General features: G+C 42.8%; 1 protein-coding gene across 1 annotated transcript in view; it reads right to left on the minus strand.

The window, feature by feature from the left end:
* Positions 1–16,643, minus strand: part of LOC311133985 (vesicle-associated membrane protein 3-like) — a gene marked incomplete at its 5' end in the record, with an annotated part of 21,772 nt that continues 5,129 nt past the window's right edge. Inside the window, 4 exons of the mRNA XM_084167608.1 lie at positions 1–1,700; positions 4,604–4,655; positions 4,755–4,913; positions 6,611–6,683. Coding sequence (XP_084023734.1) covers positions 1,681–1,700; positions 4,604–4,655; positions 4,755–4,913; positions 6,611–6,683 — 304 coding nt within the window. The 3' untranslated portion in view covers positions 1–1,680. The remainder of the gene's footprint in view (positions 1,701–4,603; positions 4,656–4,754; positions 4,914–6,610; positions 6,684–16,643) is intronic.

Raw genomic sequence — 16,643 nt, forward strand, 5'->3', positions numbered from 1 at the left:
GATAGTTAAATCTGTTTTTATTCAAGCAAGACAACATTGTAAAGCCACATAGTACAATTGCACTTCTTTCTAATATTCACACAGGGAGGGGTAGACTTGGGTAAGGCTTATTTGGCAGGGCTGGAGTTTATTCAGTAAGTTCAAACATCTTTAGAGCACTTCAGATAGAAATGTAATGAATTGAACAAAATTCACTCTTCAACAAGACAGTGACATTGGTTCTATGCAATACACCTCTGAAGGATCCATAGAGTTGCACCCCAGAGAATAGGCCCTTGGTTTTGGCACCCTTTAAAAGGGGGTGACACATACTGAACATGCTCCTGACAGTTCCTCCTTCCCAAACATCCATGATGCTCTTCACTGCAGAAGCAAATGTATCATGGCAACTAAAGGCATTTCAGTATGCAAAGAAAAATAAACCACACAGTTTTTCTCTTAAGATTAGTAACACTACACAGCAAAGATATTTATGGAACAAAAACAAATACATTTATTGGCATCAAATTAATAAAAAAATTTGAACGGTTCTAGAATTCTCATACAGCGGTGAGTGGACTTGGTGAGTAGCATAATATGAAGGATAGCAGGAGCCTGCAGAGAAGAAGACCATTAGTGCCTGTATGTGTGTGCGGGCATGAATATGCAGACCATTGAAAAGGCACTGCTGGTTCTGTATGTTGGTTCGATAAGGCTTGGCTGTCTTTTGGCTGTGTTTCTTAAGTTCAAGGCAGCCGAAATGTCATCCCCCATCTTTGCCTGATATCTATTGTTTGGTGCTTTGACATGAATCACTACTTAAGGCCCTATTTTTATATGACAGGAGTGGCACTGATGGCAGTGGCAGTATCATAGTCTGCTAGACCAAAATGACTGACAAACAGAAAAGAAACAAGGCTTGTGTGCCTGTCTTGGCATCTTGGGAGTTTCTCTGAACTCAAGCCCACATATTTAGGGTCACACACACCCAGTCCCATTAGAGACGGGAACAAGGTTGAGACTGAATCTCAGCCATGCCCAGTTGTTTGTGGATATAATAATCCAATAGTCCATGTCAATTAGTCATTTGGTGTTCTGATCTGATGACTGGTGTGGGACTTCACACTGGTGTGTGTGTGTGTGTTTAAGGGGGTGGCGGGTGACTCCTTGGCACATCAGGTCAATATTACAGTAGAGACTAACAGGAAAGCACACAGAGCAAATCACACAGGGACTTGTCTCGCTCTGCCACACACACAATCAAATATATTAGTATTATTAATAAAAACAAAAAATAAAAATATAACGGGGAGAAATTCAAAGCAGTGTGCTTCACTCCTGGTGCTGGAGGGCCACAGTGTGTGTGTCTGACATTTATATATAGTTTAACCAGGAGTCTATTCAGCAGGTACATTCAGAGAGTTGCAGATAGAAAAGGTACTGTACAAAATGAACATGACTTTCTATCATGGAATGAAGAATGGTGTCAGTTCCATGCAATACATTTCTATCTGCAATGTATCATTCTAAATCTCACTGGATAGGCCCTCCGGGATCAGAAAGAAAGACAACTGCTGTATAGAATGGGCTTTGAAGCTCAGTAGGCTAAACCATGAGACATCGTGTTTGAGACATTCAGCTCTTTACTCGCTCCTCTCCATCATTCGCTCCATTCCTCTTCCGCCTCCAACAACTGCTTCTTTACGGCACTGTGCTCCAGACTGACATAGAAGGCAGAGAGGAGTTAGGCACACACAGACAACCACATGAAGGAAAGAGTCATAGGCCTCACTCAACCTAGTCATAACCTTTGTTCCCAGTATTGGCCCTACCCACTAATGGTGCGCGGGTTAGCCGTTTGTTCACCCCCCCGGCAACTGCTAATAACCCACCCGCAGTTTCTAATAACCCATCCACAACCGGCCGACTATGTGATAAAGTGAAAGTCCAAGGCCCACACCCAACCCATAAATATATGCGCTGTAGGCTACAGTCAGATGGCAAAACTACTTTTTGACTGTGGGGTACAGGATTCGTTTCTGCTTATAATTTCCAACATTTTGGTAGGCTATTTGTTAGTCAACTTGTCTATAATTAGATACATGCAGCTTCTCTTCAGTCATCAAAATACCCTTGCTCACCAGACTGTCATAAATCGATAGAATGAAATTAATGCTTCAATCTAGTTCTAGTTGACCGACAACTTCACCGATGTCATCTCTGCTTCTTTCGTGGAGCAATGACATTTAGGGACCGGGTAGAAAATGCAATAACTCCAATATTTTCTGTGCAAAATGTCCAAATGACATCAGTTTGACCAGTTGTAAGGAAATAGAAAGCTGTGAAAACAATGTTTCTGATACAATTTCAGTTCACCTTGGATGCATATTGTATAATGGTTGAAATAAAGAATATCAGCTTTTATGTTGCTGATAAATATAGGGACCGTCTGTAAAGGTGCTAACTGGCATTCACATTCTCTCAAAATGCTGAAAGAATGAAATAATTTCTCCACTGTTACGTTCCCAAGCAAGAAAACTAAATAATGGTTGCTCAAACAGAAGGGGGAACTAACAAAGAGTTACAACTGCCAAAACGAAACAGGTGGGGTTTTAGATGGGGTTCTGAAAGACACTCATGGTGGTGTCCACTGAAAGTTTACTAGCAACAACAACTGGAACCTAAAAGACACCACCATGAGCACCCAACTAAATTTGCCCAAGAAGAGGGAAACAAAATAAAAACCCACACCAAACTTAAGACAAGAAGCAAACCAAAAAGTGGAGCAAAACAAAAACAAAAAAATCTGATAAAGGATTGTTTGTCTAGAAGTCAAAATAGGGAGAGCCAACTAAAGCTGTTAACCCTCCACATCTCTCAAGACCACTAGAGCACTGGGCCAACCACTCTTAAATATCACCTGGGCCAGCACAGGTGAAACTCCTTCCCACTAACGAGATGGCAACCAGCACAGGTGTAACACATACCGACTAACGAGGTGACACTAATCAGTGCGCCCTACACGTGCTCAAGTCCAACCTCAAAACATAAAATGGAAAAAAACTAAACCTATAACACCACTCCTGTTCCCGAGGCAAGAAATGCTTAATTCTGCAGGAGTTAAAATTAAGGCTATGTGAGAGGTTATAGACCAACAGTCAGTGTCCAGATTTCAGTTTCCATTTAACCCATCTGAACAGTCAGATTGGTCTCATACACTATACGTAGCATAGTAAACATAATCCGGGACACTTCAATTAGTATGATACAGTATGTTACATTTGGTATGGTAACATAAGATAAGGTTATTTAAGGCAAAAACTAAAGTAGTGTGATTGGTCGGGGTGGATGGGTAGGCGTATAACACGAACGTCTAGCAACCCAAAGGTAGCATGTTCGAATCTCACAGACAATTTTAGCAATTAGGAACTACTTACTACCTTTTAGCTACTTTGAAACTCCTACACAACACTTATCAAGGTCAAAACAATAGAATATAGTACAAGATCACAAGATTGGATAGTGCTGGAGGTTCTAAGGGTGGCTTCTGATTTAGGGAGAGCTGCTTTTGGTTTTTATGCTCCACAGATGTACAATGTGTTGCAGGGGAGGCTCAGGCTTCAATGCCTGTTGCCCTTTATGGAATTTAAAACAGAGGGGAATGCTCTAAGCGAAGATTGTGTTTTTTTATGATAATGTTTTGCAATTTAGTTTGTTTTCTATTGATGTGTGTTTGTATTGTGCAGGGCTTATTTGAAAAAGAGACTTGGTCTCAATGACACCCTGTTAAAATAAAGGTTAATAAAGAAAAATAACCCTTCAACCCAACTCCTAAAGCTAGCTAATGTTAGCATTAGCCATCGAGCTAACATTAGCAACAATAAATTGGAATTCGTAACATATCATACGTGTTGCAAATTCATAACATTGTATACGAATTGCAATTTGTAACATATAACAAATGGATGATGGAGATCCACAAATTAATACATACCTTAAGAAATGTAAAATATCATAGTAAATGGAGTGTATCGGATTTACATACAGAATAATATGAAATGCTCTGGGATCACGTTGAACAGTAGGCTGAAGTTCCCTTGACTTGCCATAGGCCTATTTGAAGTCCCCATCTTGTGACTGTGGAATTTGTATAGCGCCTCAATCATCACAAATAATATTCCCTGCTATGATCTTTTACCACTTCACTAAATCTTTCCTAAAGATTACTTTTCTGGCCCTCCCTTCTCTCTACTTTCAACTCTCCATTTCACAGCTTTTGTCTTATTGAATTAAACTCTGACATTGTCCTTACTTTTTCTGCCTGTTCCCAAAAGCATTTGGCGATTGGTGTGTAGGCTATTTGGCTCGTGCACAGTTTGGCCCTACATTTTAGGCTTAAAGAAAAACCTCAATGTAGCCTAGAGATATAAATTGCACAAGAATGATAGCCTACATTTATGGATTTTTTAAAGGTATTGTTCTATTTATTCAACCTGCCCGCCACCCACCCGCCCTTCTTCCACACAATATTTCATGACCCTAAACCCGTGGGGACTGCAGGTTCTGAGTCAACCCGCACAGCACTACTACCCACCCATACTGTTCCACCCAGAGCTATACTCACCGATGATGATGACCAGGATGATGACTATAACCGCTATCAGGATGGCCCACATCTGGAGAGCACAGATCACACACATCTCAATATGCTGTTGTGTGTGTGTGTGTGTGTGTGTGTGTGTGTGTGTGTGTGTGTGTGTGTGTGTGTACTGCACCTTGCAGTTCTTCCACCAGAACTTCCTTTTGAGTTTGGCAGCGCTGGTCTCAAACTGGGAGGCTCCGGCCTGCAATGCATCCGCCCTGTCGTCCAGCTCCGACAGCTTCGAGTCACGCTCCAACACCTTGTCCACATTCACACGCATGATATCCACCACCTACACACACACATTTTAAAATGGGAAAAAGTCATTTATATGAGAGTTTGTTAGTTTCTGCAGTAAACTCAGGTTGAGCTGAAATGAGAACATGTGTGCCAGTTTAGCCTTTCAGATTATAATAAATAACATATGGACAGGGCAGGGGGACCGGATCCTGGATAAGCACTCCAATTCTGAGAGTTTTTTTTTTAATACGAGCCCAGAGACCGTCTAGACTGCATAAGAAATTAATGTCTTCATGCACAACCATGCAGGGCCTGTCAGAGACAACACCAATACTGTCTATATCCTCCACTGTGTGAGGACAGCAATGCTGCAGTCTCAATGAGATGCTCAGTGTTGCATAATAAAGCCCACAGAGAAGGAACAGAACACCTCGCCAGAAAACAAACTTGCCACACGCACACTCTCGCTCTCTCTTTGCCCAAAGCGCACATAGCCTAACCCATATGTTCCACTGATCTGCCCCTCCCGCCAGACAGACTGAGAGGGGAGGGGTGGCAGCTTGTGCCTGCCCATGCAGTGATTACATAACCATGGAGACAAAATGTATTACATAAGAGACCAGCAGCCTATCAGGAGGCTTCGGACACAGGGGATAATGTTATTGGGAGGGGGGGGGGGGGCATAAGTACACTAGTTACCCCCCATGGAGAGAGAGAGAGACAGAGCGATAAGAGAACGCGAGCGAGACAGAGCACAAATGGCTTTTTATCCACATACAGCTAAAGAGAAGGTAGATGTGATTGCCTTGCCCTGAGGTATATAGGCAAGCTCTATGTATGTGTCCAGTCTGATACACAAACAAGACTTCCTACTGAAAACAAACATGTATTTCTTGGAACACACACTACCAGTTATTATATAATCCTTGGCTAGGAGCAACTGTACATGCCCAGGGAAGCCAAGAGCTTCAGCGAGAGTTGTGAGACTGCGACAGAGCTGAGGGTTAGGGTGGAGTAAAGGGGTATGGTAGGCGTGTGAGGGACACGTGTGAGGCAGAGGGTTGATGGATGCTCTTCCTGAATACAGCAGAGTTAGTAACTTCTACAGTCAACCAAATGAATCCCACAAATTCCACCAGGCCTATTAGAAATTCTAATGTAGAATGTTTAATGGAAATATTACAATATTTCTAACCTATCCAATACTCTCACATCTACACAAGTGCATAAGGGCTAGGGAAGGATCTGTTTGGGCCTGCGTGCCTGTGTGTGTGAGCCTTTCTTCCTGAGGGCAGTGTGGCCCAGACATCTAAACAGATACACAGGCGGTCTGCTGTTTAACAGAAACACTCTGGAGACTCACTGCCAGAGACTACATAACTGTGCTAGGCTGGGGAAACTGTACAGGACCAGGGAGGTAGAAGGCTACAACTAGGAAATGAAGATGGGTCTGTGGCTGGATTCTCATACTGCCGTATCGATAGGCATGAATATAATGTTTTTATAGTATGTGAACATTCTAAAAATAGAGTACACATTAAATGGCAGGATGTCATACTCATTTAATCTTCTCATCTAGTATGAATTTGCTGCATACTGATGAGGAAGATAATCTTTTCAGACCTAAATGTGTTTGACAACAGCTGATAATCATAAGAGAGCAGTTCCTGCTGTAGGTGGTAAGAGTTGTGTATGCTGAGTATGTTTAGAGTGAAGGGTGTGTGTGTGTGTGGTGAGGGGGGGTCGTACCTCATCCACTTGGGCCTGTGTCTGTTGTAGGCGGCGGTTGCCAGGCGCAGAGCCTTCTGTAGCAGGAGCAGACCTGGGGAAAGGGCAACAGAGGGTTTAGAGACACACACACACACACACACACTCTAGTCTCCAGATGTGCAGGATTACCCATTTAATTTTGCACCCTTCCCGTCAGAACGCCATGAGTGCATTGCACTCAAACACAACAGGTGTGGGGGTGATCAGTCCCTACCCCAGTGCAGGAGTAGTAAATACATCTCTGCAATGGGACAGGGGCATCACTATACACGCATTCACATTCATTCCTTCACATCAAACTTTATCAGGTACAGGATATCTAAGGGGCACACCTAGATGACTCATGTGAAAAGGCTTCCATATAGCCCGATGGCCATTTCTCTAGCCTAACTGTACTGTTACTTCACCAAAGCACATGATTAATATGATGGTGTTATGAAATGTCCATATGAAAAAAAAACTGAACTCCCTGTAAGGAGAGCTTTTTCTAAAGCAGCGCTCTGCTGACACCTGCTGGAGAAATGGCAGTAGGTCTACTGCCTCACTGGAGTTATTCCTTTACACCAGCTCAGAGAGGTCCTAACTTCCCTCAGGGGGACGGAAAGGGTAGTGTGTGTGAGTGTGGTTAGTGTGTGTTACTGACTCAGAACACAGACATTAGGCTAGAGAGCAATGGTGGTAACCCAGACAGACAAATGGCACCGCTGTTTACATTTACATTACATTTACATTTTAGTCATTTAGCAGACGCTCTTGTTTCTCCCCCCTCTCTCCCCAAACACACGGGCAGAATTCCACACCCTCTTCCTAAAACCTCTCAGGAGAGCAGGTGGTAAAGTCGGCCCACTCAGCCACTTATGGCGCCAGTCCAGTTAATTCTAGGTCTGTCTCTCAGTCATCCAGATTTCTTGACTACCGTATGTTACGATAAGAGTAACGGTGGTGTGTGTGGGGGATATAGCCTAACTTTACGGGGTGTGAGTGCATAATGATAGTAGAGCTTGGGTGGCTGGTAGTGGTAGCATGATACAGGGAGGTGTGGTCTCTTAACATTCCACTCGAATCTCTGCTCTCTCAGTTCCCCTTTCAACACTCCCCCACTGCAGCCTGCTCTACTGCACCCAATACTGCAGAACCAGTCGGTCTCCTACACTTCATCACCGCAACCCGCCCTGCTAAAACTAAAACAGTCAGTTCCATATTGCCACACTTCTCCCTCACTACAGCCTGTTCTGACTGCAGGTACCAAAATGCACCTCTCCCTGTGTGTCTTGGCATCCTTCTTTGAGGTATTAATCACGTGAGAGAAAGTTATCGCCCGACTGCTCTCACCAATCCAGCCCTTTCAGATCAGCAATTACTTAAAGTAGGGAAAGTAGGAGAGTTGTTGGGATCCTTTCTTCAGTATTAGTGCCTTTTAGAGGGGAAAATCACATTACATGGCCCCTGAGCTGGACACCGCAGTTGAGGCACTGGGCATTTCTGTCCGTGCGCTGCATCAGTGGAACATTCTCCGATGAGGATGCAGATAGGGAAGGTCACAAAGCAGGCTTCCTACTATTCTCCGACATTGTTCCACTCGCTCATGATCTAAGAGCGCTTACTGAAGTTTACAATGAGCGCAGACATATTCAACTGAAGGGACTAAAATAGGTCATTCCAGGAATCACATTGAAATGTCATAGCACATGCCAATTTAGGCATCTGCATTCTAGTATTAGCCCCTATTCTATGAACCTTGAATATGCATAAACCACAACACCACCCAAGCTAATCAGAGTTACAAATTGAATTTTGGCATCTTCACTGCCTGGAACAATAAAACACTTTGGTTGGCCATGTTAGCTTCATACAACCACAGCAGTGTTTGCTAACGTTAGCTACAGATAATATATATTATTTTGGACTGGACAAACTGATGACATTACGTATGCATCTGGCTTTTCACATTCACCATAAGATTAAAATATAGGCTATGTACCTAGCTATGAATATTCATGGCTTGTCTAGCTAGCAAGCTTGGCCATTGATTCAAAAGAACACTTAGGGGAAAGTTCAGGGGAATGTGAGGCATGATGTCAACTTGCCATTCACCAGCTTTTCAAGCGTAATAATGTCAAAATACGCTCGGTACTTACCAAAGAATGGAGTAAACCTGAGCAACAATAGTCATTATGGCCAGTATGTACAGTGAGGGAAAAAAGTATTTGATCCCCTGCTGATTTTGTACGTTTGCCCACTGACAAAGAAATGATCAATCTATAATTGTAATGGTAGGTTTATTTGAACAGTGAGAGACAGAATAACAACAACAAAATCCAGAAAAACGCATGTCAAAAATGTTATAAATTGATTTGCATTTTAAATGAGGGAAATAAGTATTTAACCCCCTCTCAATCAGAAAGATTACTGGCTCCCAGGTGTCTTTTATACAGGTAACGAGCTGAGATTAGGAGCACACTCTTAAAGGGAGTGCTCCTAATCTCAGCTTGTTACCTGTATAAAAGACACCTGTCCACAGAAGTAATCAATCAATCAGATTCCAAACGCTCCACCATGGCCAAGACCAAAGAGCTCTCCAAGGATGTCAGGGACAAGATTGTAGACCTACACAAGGCTGGAATGGGCTACAAGACCATTGCCAAGCAGCTTGGTGAGAAGGTGACAACAGTTGGTGCGATTATTCGCAAATGGAAGAAACACAAAAGAATTGTCAATTTCCCTCGGCCTGGGGCTCCATGCAAGATCTCACCTCGTGGAGTTGCAATGATCATGAGAACGGTGAGGAATCAGCCCAGAACTACACGGGAGGATCTTGTCAATGATCTCAAGGCAGCTGGGACCATAGTCACCAAGAAAACAATTGGTAACACACTACGCCGTGAAGGACTGAAATCCTGCAGCGCCCGCAAGGTCCCACTGCTCAAGAAAGCACATATACAGGGCCGTCTGAAGTTTGCCAATGAACATCTGAATGATTCAGAGGAGAACTGGGTGAAAGTGGTGGTCAGAGGAGACCAAAATCGAGCTCTTTGGCATCAACTCAACTCGCTGTGTTTGGAGGAGGAGGAATGCTGCCTATGACCCCAAGAACACCATCCCCACCGTCAAACATGGAGGTGGAAACATTATGCTTTGGGGGTGTTTTTCTGCTAAGGGGACAGGACAACTTCACCGCATCAAAGGGACAATGGACGGGGCCATGTACCGTCAAATCTTGGGTAGAACCTCCTTCCCTCAGCCAGTGCATTGAAATGGGTCGTGGATGGGTATTCCAGCATGACAATGACCCAAAACACACGGCCAAGGCAACAAAGGAGTGGCTCAAGAAGAAGCACTTTAAGGTCCTGGAGTGGAGCAAGTCTCCAGACCTTAATCCCATAGAAATTCTGTGGAGGGAGCTGAAGGTTCGAGTTGCCAAACGTCAGCCTCGAAACCTTAATGACTTGGAGAAGATCTGCAAAGAGGAGTGGGACAAAATCCCTCCTGAGATGTGTGCAAACCTGGTGGCCAACTACAAGAAACGTCTGACCTCTGTGATTGCCAACAAGGGTTTTGCCACCAAGTACTAAGTCATGTTTTGCAGAGGGGTCAAATACTTATTTCCCTCAATAAAATGCAAATCAATTTATAAAATTTTTGACATGCGTTTTTCTGGATTTTGTTGTTGTTATTCTGTCTCTCACTGTTCAAATAAACCTACCATTAAAATTATAGACTGATCATGTCTTTGTCAGTGGGCAAACGTACAAAATCAGCAGGGGATCAAATACTTTATTCCCTCACTGTACTTCCAAAAAAGGTCTAAATAAAGTTACATGCAACCGAAATAACGCCTTAAATATAAGCGCAACATGCAACAATTTCAAAGAACTTGCTGTTCAAATAAGGAAATCAGTCAATTGAAATAAATTCATTAGGCCCTAATCTATGGATTTCACATGACTGGGAATACAGATATGCATCTGTTGGTCACAGACACCTTTAAAAAAAAAAAAAAAAAGTATGGCCGTGGATCAGGAAACCAGTCAGGATCTGGTGTGACCATTTGCCTCATGCAGCGCGACATCTCTTTCGCATAGAGTTGATCAGGCGGTTGATTGTGGCCTGTGGAATGTTGTCCCACTCCTTTTCAATGACTGTGCAATATTGCTGGATATTGGCGGGAACTGGAACAAGCTGTCGTACACGTCGATCCAGAGCATCCCAAACATGCTCAATGGGTGACATGTCTGGTGAGTATGTAGGCCATGGAAGAGCTGGGACATTTTCAGCTTCCTTGAATTGTGTACAGATCATTGCGACGGCCGTGCATTATCATGCTGAAACATACGGTGATAGCGGCGGATGCATGGCACGACAATGGGCCTCAGGATCTTGTCACGTTACCTCTGTGCATTCAAATTGCCATCGATTAAATGCAATTGTGTTCGTTGTCAGTAGCTAATGCCTGCCCATACCATAACCCCACCATGGGGCACTCTGTTCACAACGTTGACATCAGCAAACCGCTCGCCCACACAACGCCATACACATGGTCTGCGGTTTTGAGGCCGGTTGAACATACCGCCAAATTCTCTAAAACGACGTTGAGGCGGCTTATGATAAAGAAATGAACATTAAATTATCTGGCAACAGCTCTGGTGGACATTCCTGCAGTCCGAATGCCAAATGCACACTCAAAACTTGAGACATCTGTGGCATTGTATTGTGTGACAAAACTGCACATTTTAGAGTGGCCTTTTATTGTCCCCAGCACAAGGTGCACCTGTGTAATGATCATGCTGTTTAATCAGCTTCTTGATATGCCACACCTGTCAGGCGGATGGATTATCTTGGCAAAGGAGAAATGCTCACTAACAGGGATGTAAACAAATTTGTGAATATGGACCTGCAAATATTTGGCCAGACATGGACAAGTGGTGCGCAGGTCACCTGTTTGTTCACCCGCAATTGCTAATAACCCATTCGCAACCACCCGACTATATGTGATTAAGTGAAAATCTGAGGCCCGCACCCGACCCTAACCCGCTAATATAGAAAATGTGCTGTGGGCTAGTCAGACGGCGGAACACTTTTTTGACAGGGGGCCTGATTTAGATAATGTTTCTGCTTATAATTTCCAACATTTTGGTAGGCTATTTGTTAGTATCTATAATTATATGTTGCCCTAAAAAACTAAATAAACCCTTGCTCACCAGATGTCATAAATCGATAGAATGAATGATTAAATCTAGTTGACATCGGTAAAGTTCTGTCATCTTCTTTCGCGGAGCAAAGACGTTTAGGGAGCAGGAAGAAAATGCATGGTCTAAATGCAGGTGAGAGGGGTGAAGGGGTTTGCCATGGGGTCAGTCATGAAGGTGTTTGCGGGGGCCAAAAAATCTACCAGCCACTCAGACTTTTTACCAGCCAAATTATTTTTACCAGCCAAAATATCCCCCCCCCCCCCACTACAATTATACCAACAAAACAAAAACAGATGAGCATGCTTTGTAATGTTACTAAAACAAAAAATGTATTACTAGTAAGAAGTAATGTGGTATATTGTTTAATTTAATTTTTTGTTAAGTGAGTCTTAACCAAAATATCACAGATGAAACAAATTCACCTGCCCCTTTAAGGTTGGGAGGTTACCGTGGTAACGCGACTCGAGTCACATTTATGCCTGTGAGATTGAGTCTGACTAGTAGAAGCGTTGAAACTCGATCATGATTATACTTGTCAGGTAAGCCTACCTTGCAGTTAACATTTAATTGAAATTTTTTGAGAAAGTCTGTCTACCCACAAGACGGTTATCATTAGCATCGCTAACTGGCAACATGCATATTTTAAGCAGAGCACCATAGTACCTGTGCCCAAGAACTCCAAGGTAACCTGTCTAAAAGACTATTGCCCTGTAGCACTCACATCTGTAGCCATGAAATGCTTTGAAAGGCTGGTCATGGCTCACAACACCATCAACCTTGACACCCTGGACCCACTCCAATTCGCATACCGCCCCAACAGATCCACAGATGATGCAATCTCTATTGCACTCCACATTGCCCTTTCCCACTTGGACAAAAGGAACACCTACGTGAGAATACTGTTCATTGACTACAGCTCAGAGTTCAACACCATAGTGCCCTCAAAGCTAATCACTAAGCTAAGGACCCTGGGACTGAACAACTTCCTCTGCAACTGGATCCTGGACTTCCTGACGGGATGCCCCCAGGTGGTGAGGGTAGACAACACATCCGCCACGATGACCCTCAACACGAGGGCTCTTCAGGGGTGCGTGCTTAGTCCCCTCTTGTACTCCCTGTTCACCCACGACTGCGTGGCCATGCACTACTCCAACACCATCATTAAGTTCACCGCCGACGCGACGGTGGTAGGTCTGATCACCAACGACGATGAGACCGCCAATATGGAGGTCAGAGTCCTGGCAGTGTGATCTGCATTGATCCTTTTGTAATTGACTCATTACATAAGCTGCTGCTAATGTTTACTATCTGGAACTCGTCTAACTCGTATTCGTTTTATCACACTTGATACTCGTAATCGGATTTACTCGTGATTGGAAAACCCGGAAGTGCGCTTTAAAATGCCAGTAAAGCCTATACCTCAAGTGCACATTACTGCGCTATCACTCAGAGCGCATCGTTATGTTTCTTCACACAGATTGTTCAAAGGTTAACGACCCTGACAAATGAAAATGCACATGATTTACTTACTCATTCCTATTCAATTATCAAAAAATAGGCTAATAAACAGCCTAATGCATGGCTGGCTACTACTGCCTGTATTTATTCCAGACACAGATTGACGAATGTAGGCTAATTCGCTTGCCCCATATATCAACCTGGTCTCAGTGCATTTCGTATTATTCTGTATTTAGTATGAAAAGTGACGTTAAGTATGGTATGTATTAATTTGTAGATGTCCATCACCCATTTCGCATGATATGTTTACGAATTACAATTCGTATTATACAGTGCATTCGTAAAAAGTATTCAGACCTCTTGGCCGTTTCCACATTGTTACGTTACAGCCATATTCTAAAATTGATTAAATTGTTTTTTCCCCCCTCATCAATCTGCACACAATACCCCATAATGGCAAAGCAAAAACAGTTTTTTATTTTATTTATTGCAAATGTATTACAAATAAAAATTGGCACACCTGTGTTCGGGGAGTTTCTCACATTCTTCTCTGCATATCCTCTCAAGCTCTGTCAGGTTGTATGGGGAGCATCGCTGCACAGCTATTTTCAGGTCTCTCCAGAGATGTTCAATTGGGTTTAAGTCCGGGCTCTGGCTGGGCCACTCAAGGATATTCAGAGACTTGTCCCAAAGCCACTCCTGCGTTGTATTGACTGTGTGCTTAGGGTCGTTGTCCTGTTGGAAGGTGAACCTTTGCCCCAGTCTGAGGCCCTGAGCACTCTGGAGCAGGTTTTCATCAAGGATCTCTCTGTACTTTGCTCCGTTCATCTTTCCCTCGATCCTGACTAATCTCCCAGTCCCTGCCGCTGAAAAACATCCCCACAGCATGATGCTGCCACCACCATGCTTCACCGTAGGGATGGTGCCAGGTTTCCTCCAGATGTGACACTTGGCATTCAGGCCAAAGAGTTCAATCTTGGTTTCATCAGACCAGAAAACCTTGTTTCTCATGGTCTGAGAGTCTTTAGGTGCCTTTTGGCAAACTCCAAGTGGGCTGTCATGTGCCTTTTACTGAGGAGTGGCTTCTGTCTGGCCACTCTACCATAAAGGCCTGATTGGTGGAGTGCTGCAGAGATGGTGGTCCTTCTGGAAGGTTCTCCCATCTCCACAGAGGAACTCTGTCACAGTGACCATTGGGTTCTTGGTCACCTCCCTGACCAAAGCCCTTCTCCTCCGAATTGCTCAGTTTGGCTGGGCGGCCAGCTCTAGAAAGAGCCTTGGTGGTTCCAAACTTCTTCCATTTAAGAATGATGGAGGCCACTGTGTTCTTGGGGACCTTCAATGCTGCAGACATTTTTTGGTACCCTTCCCCAGATCTGTGCCTCGACACAATCCTGTCTCGGAGCTCTACGGAAAATTCCTTCGACCTCACGGCTTGGTTTTTGCTCTGACATACACTGTCAACTGTGGGACCTTATATAGACAGGTGTGTGCCTTTCCAAATCATGTCCAATCAATTGAATTTACCACAGGTGGACTCCAATTAAGTTTTAGAAACATCAAGGATGATCAATGGAAACCGGATGCACCGGAGCTCAATTTCGAGACTCATAGCAAAGGGCCTGAATACTTATGTAGTTTTTTATTTTTAATAATATTTACAAATATTTCTAAAAAACAGTTTTCACTGTCATTATTGGGTACTGTGTGTAGATTGATGAGGGAACATTTTTATTTAATCCATTTTAGAATAAGGCTGTAACGTAACAAAATGTGGAAAAAGTCAAGGGGTCTCAATACTTTCCAAATGCACTGTATGTTACGAATTTGCTAAATATACTATGTTACGAATTCTAGCTAGGTGACTAACGTTAGCTAGCTTGCTAACATTAGCGAGGCTAGGGGTTAAGGTTAAGAGTTAGGTTAAAGGGTTAAGGTTAGGGCAGTGGTGGAAAAAGTACTCAATTGTCATACTTGAGTAAAAGTAAAGATACCTTAATAGAACTGCTCCTCTGTAGCTCAGCTGGTAGAGCACGGCGCTTGTAACGCTAAGGTAGTGGGTTCGATCCCCGGGACCACCCATACACAAAAAAATGTATGCACGCACGACTGTAAGTCGCTTTGGATAAAAGCGTCTGCTAAATGGCATGTTATAGAAAATTACTCAAGTAAAAGTCACCCAGTAAAATACTACTTGAGTAAAAGTCTAAAAGTATTTGGTTTTAAATATACTTCAGTATCAAAAGTAAAAGTATAAACCATTTCAAATTCCTTATATTAAGCAAACCAGACGGCACAATGTTATTTTTGTTTTTTAAATTTTAAATTGATAGCCAGGGGCACACTCCAACACTTAGACATAATTTACAAACAAAGCATTTATGTTTAGTGAGTCCGCCAGATCAGAGGCAGTAGGGATGACCAGGGATGTTCTCTTGATAAGTGTGTGAATAGGACTATTTACCTGTCAACACGTAACAATTACTTTTGGGTGTCAGGGAAAATGTATGGAGTAAAAAGTATATACTTTTCTTTAGGAATGTAGTGGAGTAAAAGTTTGCAAAAATATAAATAGTGAAGTACAGATACCCAAAAAAACTACTTAAGAAGTGCTTTAAAGTATTTTTACACGACTGGGTTAGGGTTAGCTAAAATGGTTACGGTTAGGATTAGCTAACATGTCAAGTAGTTGCAAAGTATCTAAAAAGTAGTTGAGAAGTTGCTAATTAGCTAACATTTTAAAGTTGCTAGACGTTCGCGTTATACACCCACCCAACAAGTAACCATCTGTCTTATGTAACCATACAAAACGTAACATATTATACTAATTTCAGTAATGATCCCAGATTTCTCTTTACTATGTTAAGTCTGGTCTATGAAAGCAGGCTGCGTATATTGTTTTTTTAAAATAACGTATAACATTTGTACAATCAAAATAAACGATCTACATTTGTCATTTTATTCTGTAATTCTGTCTCTCGAGAAATAATAATAGTAAGCAAGCATGGGCTTGGATCATGAGATAACGACAGCAATGGAATAAGTAGACAGACAAAAACAACCATATGATATTGCCCACCAACCAACGCTGAAATATGGACGAGATCCTGTACAACCAAGAGAGCTGCGCGGTCTAAACTAACAACGGTCAAAACAAACTAAGTTAACGTTCTTATTGAATCAATACTGTTAAGTACAAGCATATTACAGTTGTAATATTGTAGAGAACAATCTAATTATTCATTGTACGTGATTCATAATGACATAGGCTAAAGAAAACTAGGTTTAAACATTAATTTAGTCGCACCCTCTTAAATTTACCCATTTTCACTAGCTACATTCTAGAGCAGTGAGTGATCGCCCCA

This window comes from Coregonus lavaretus, assembly GCF_964263955.1.
Source record: "Coregonus lavaretus genome assembly, chromosome: 8".
In the NCBI taxonomy this organism is placed as follows: domain Eukaryota; kingdom Metazoa; phylum Chordata; class Actinopteri; order Salmoniformes; family Salmonidae; genus Coregonus; species Coregonus lavaretus.